This window comes from Sardina pilchardus, chromosome 15, assembly GCF_963854185.1.
Source record: "Sardina pilchardus chromosome 15, fSarPil1.1, whole genome shotgun sequence".
Lineage (NCBI taxonomy): Eukaryota > Metazoa > Chordata > Actinopteri > Clupeiformes > Clupeidae > Sardina > Sardina pilchardus.
Genome location: NC_085008.1, coordinates 18,915,238 through 18,917,737, shown reverse-complemented (window position 1 = coordinate 18,917,737; position 2,500 = coordinate 18,915,238). Strand labels below are relative to the sequence as shown.

At 46.6% G+C, this 2,500-nt stretch overlaps 1 protein-coding gene across 1 annotated transcript in view; it reads left to right on the top strand.

Annotated features, from left to right (window-relative positions):
• The window catches only part of trabd2b (TraB domain containing 2B), a 79,965-nt gene that overhangs the window by 49,911 nt on the left and 27,554 nt on the right, over nt 1-2,500 (top strand). Inside the window, exon 4 of the mRNA XM_062556063.1 lies at nt 1,605-1,779. Coding sequence (XP_062412047.1) covers nt 1,605-1,779 — 175 coding nt within the window. The remainder of the gene's footprint in view (nt 1-1,604; nt 1,780-2,500) is intronic.

Sequence of the window (2,500 nt, the reverse complement as noted above, 5' to 3'; positions counted from 1 at the left end):
GACTGGCTCACAGCCCTGCCATGGGGAATTCACACACATGCGCACACACACACACACACACACACACACACACACACACACACACACACATACAGAGAGAGAGAGAGAGAGAGAGAGAGAGAGAGCATAATGTACACATCAATCTCAAAAACACTATTCTACAGTCAAACTGTCAAACATTCTCTCTCTTTCTTAAACTTTCCACCTCTATATTTGCCTCTTTTTTCATCATTCTCTCCTCTCTCTTCCACTCCTCTCTCTCTCTCTCTCTCTCTCTCTCTCTCTCTCTCTCTCCCCCCCTCTCTCCGCTACCCATGCCCACGGGGGAGAGCTCTGGTCAGGAAGTGGAGAGGAACTTGTTCCTAACAATTGCTCTGACCTGTGTGCAGCAGCGGGAGCCACTGATACTCCCTCAGAGCACTGCTGGGATCAGGCTAAGGTGCAGCCTGCTGCAGAGATATCCTCCACACACACACACACACACACACACACACACACACACACACACACACACACGGACACTACAAATGCATACACGCACATAAACACTACACACGCAGACACACGTACCCTACATACACTACACACACGGACACTACACACACATGCACACACGTGAACAACACACTACCCACACGCAGATACAGTACATGGAGACACACACATTCATGCCTCTCTCTCTCCCTCGCTCTCAATCTCTCTCTCTTTCCTGTCTGTTCTTTCTCTCCTCCAACCTTTTCTCTCCTCCAACCTTTACATCCTCTCTGTACTGTACGAAGTTTATGCGTAGCTACAGTATGCGGCCAAGGTCAACCGTAGCCATGGTATCAGTTGAAAACAGTGACAGTAAGAAGAAACAGTCGCCATGAGTAAAACGTCTGTAATCTAAAATAAACACATGTGCAAACGATCGCATGAAAGACTACTGATCATCTTTACTGCTTTCCCCTCCTTTCCTCTCAATTAGTTTCCCCCTCTTTATGCCTTCATAGGCTTTCATAGACACACACACACACACACACACACACACACACACACACACACACACACACATTCACTCATCCTTGTAGAATGAAAGCCAGGCTGGGCCAGCCTGAGGCCAAGAGCCGATCTCTCCAGCGCTCTGTCTGCCGTAAATCAATCAATAAGCAATTAACGAGCACGCAACGGTGGTCGCAACAGAGTCCCCTTTCACACACACACACACACACACACACACACACACACACCGTTAGTGGCTTCCAGGAGCCAGTCACGCCACGCAGCACAGGAATAAATGTCAGAAGCAAATGTCCCTTCCAGCACACACACACACACACACACACACACACACACACACACACACACACACACACACACACACACACACACACACACACACACACACACACACACACACATCCCCGTACCCTCTCTCTCTCTCTCGCTCTCTGTCCCTCTCTGTCCCTCTCTCTCTCTCTTTCTCTGCCACACACACACACACAAACACTCATCACTTCACAGACGGATGCCAAGTCTATCAATAACACCCCATATTTTCTTTCTCTCCCTGTCTCTCTCTCTCTCCTCCTCCTCCTCCCTCCCTCCCTCCCTCCCTCCTTCAGGTCCCTCACTTCATCAACAGCACCCTGCCGGACCACGAGCGAATCACGGCGCAGGAGATCGACAGCTACTTCCGACAGGAGCTCATCTTCAAGCGCAACGAGCGAATGGCGAGCCGCATCTCCGCGCTGCTGGAGAGAAGCCCCTCCCAGAGCTTCTTCTTCGCCTTCGGAGCAGGTGAGCACGCGATTGGTTAACTCAACGTGCGGTGGCACCGTTCAGTCATACAGAACGTACTCTTAGTAAGGGATTATTGATTTAAAAAAAATAATTAATTATACAATTTATGATCTGATTATGTTTGAATCGGTATTGAGCGCACTAACGCACATTTGCACATTTGGCTCATTTTAACACATTTGGCATTTCTGCTTTTCTTAGGATATAGTGAAGGTTTGATCTTTTTCAGAGATATTGTTCTACTGTAGTCTGATTAGAGAACCATTTAGAGTACAAGAGTATACTGACCAAACACGACACACAAGCGCAGACCTGTAGACAGTTGCTTTCTCTCCACATTGTAAATCACTCAATGTATCTACTGTATCCATTCCCAACATGTTGCATTCTGCACTGGGAATCAGAAGAGAACACACAGCTGAGTTCACGGTTTGGCACCAGAGTGTCTCTATGGCTGTGTTTGATTAGTGGGGTCATCAGCATGACATTTAGAAATCTTGAGATCGACAGCTAATGGTGACCTTATACTGTATTAGACTCTGTGTCTGAAGAAGAGAAGTGTGCTTAGTGTTTTGTGAAAAGTGTGAAGTTACAGTAAGAATGTACTTGTTGTTGTACAGATTTAGGTTTAGATTCTGCTTACTTTTATAATTTAATACTTTAACTTTTGTGTTGATCAATTACGTAATAAAACTAAAGTACACATGAAGGATGATCA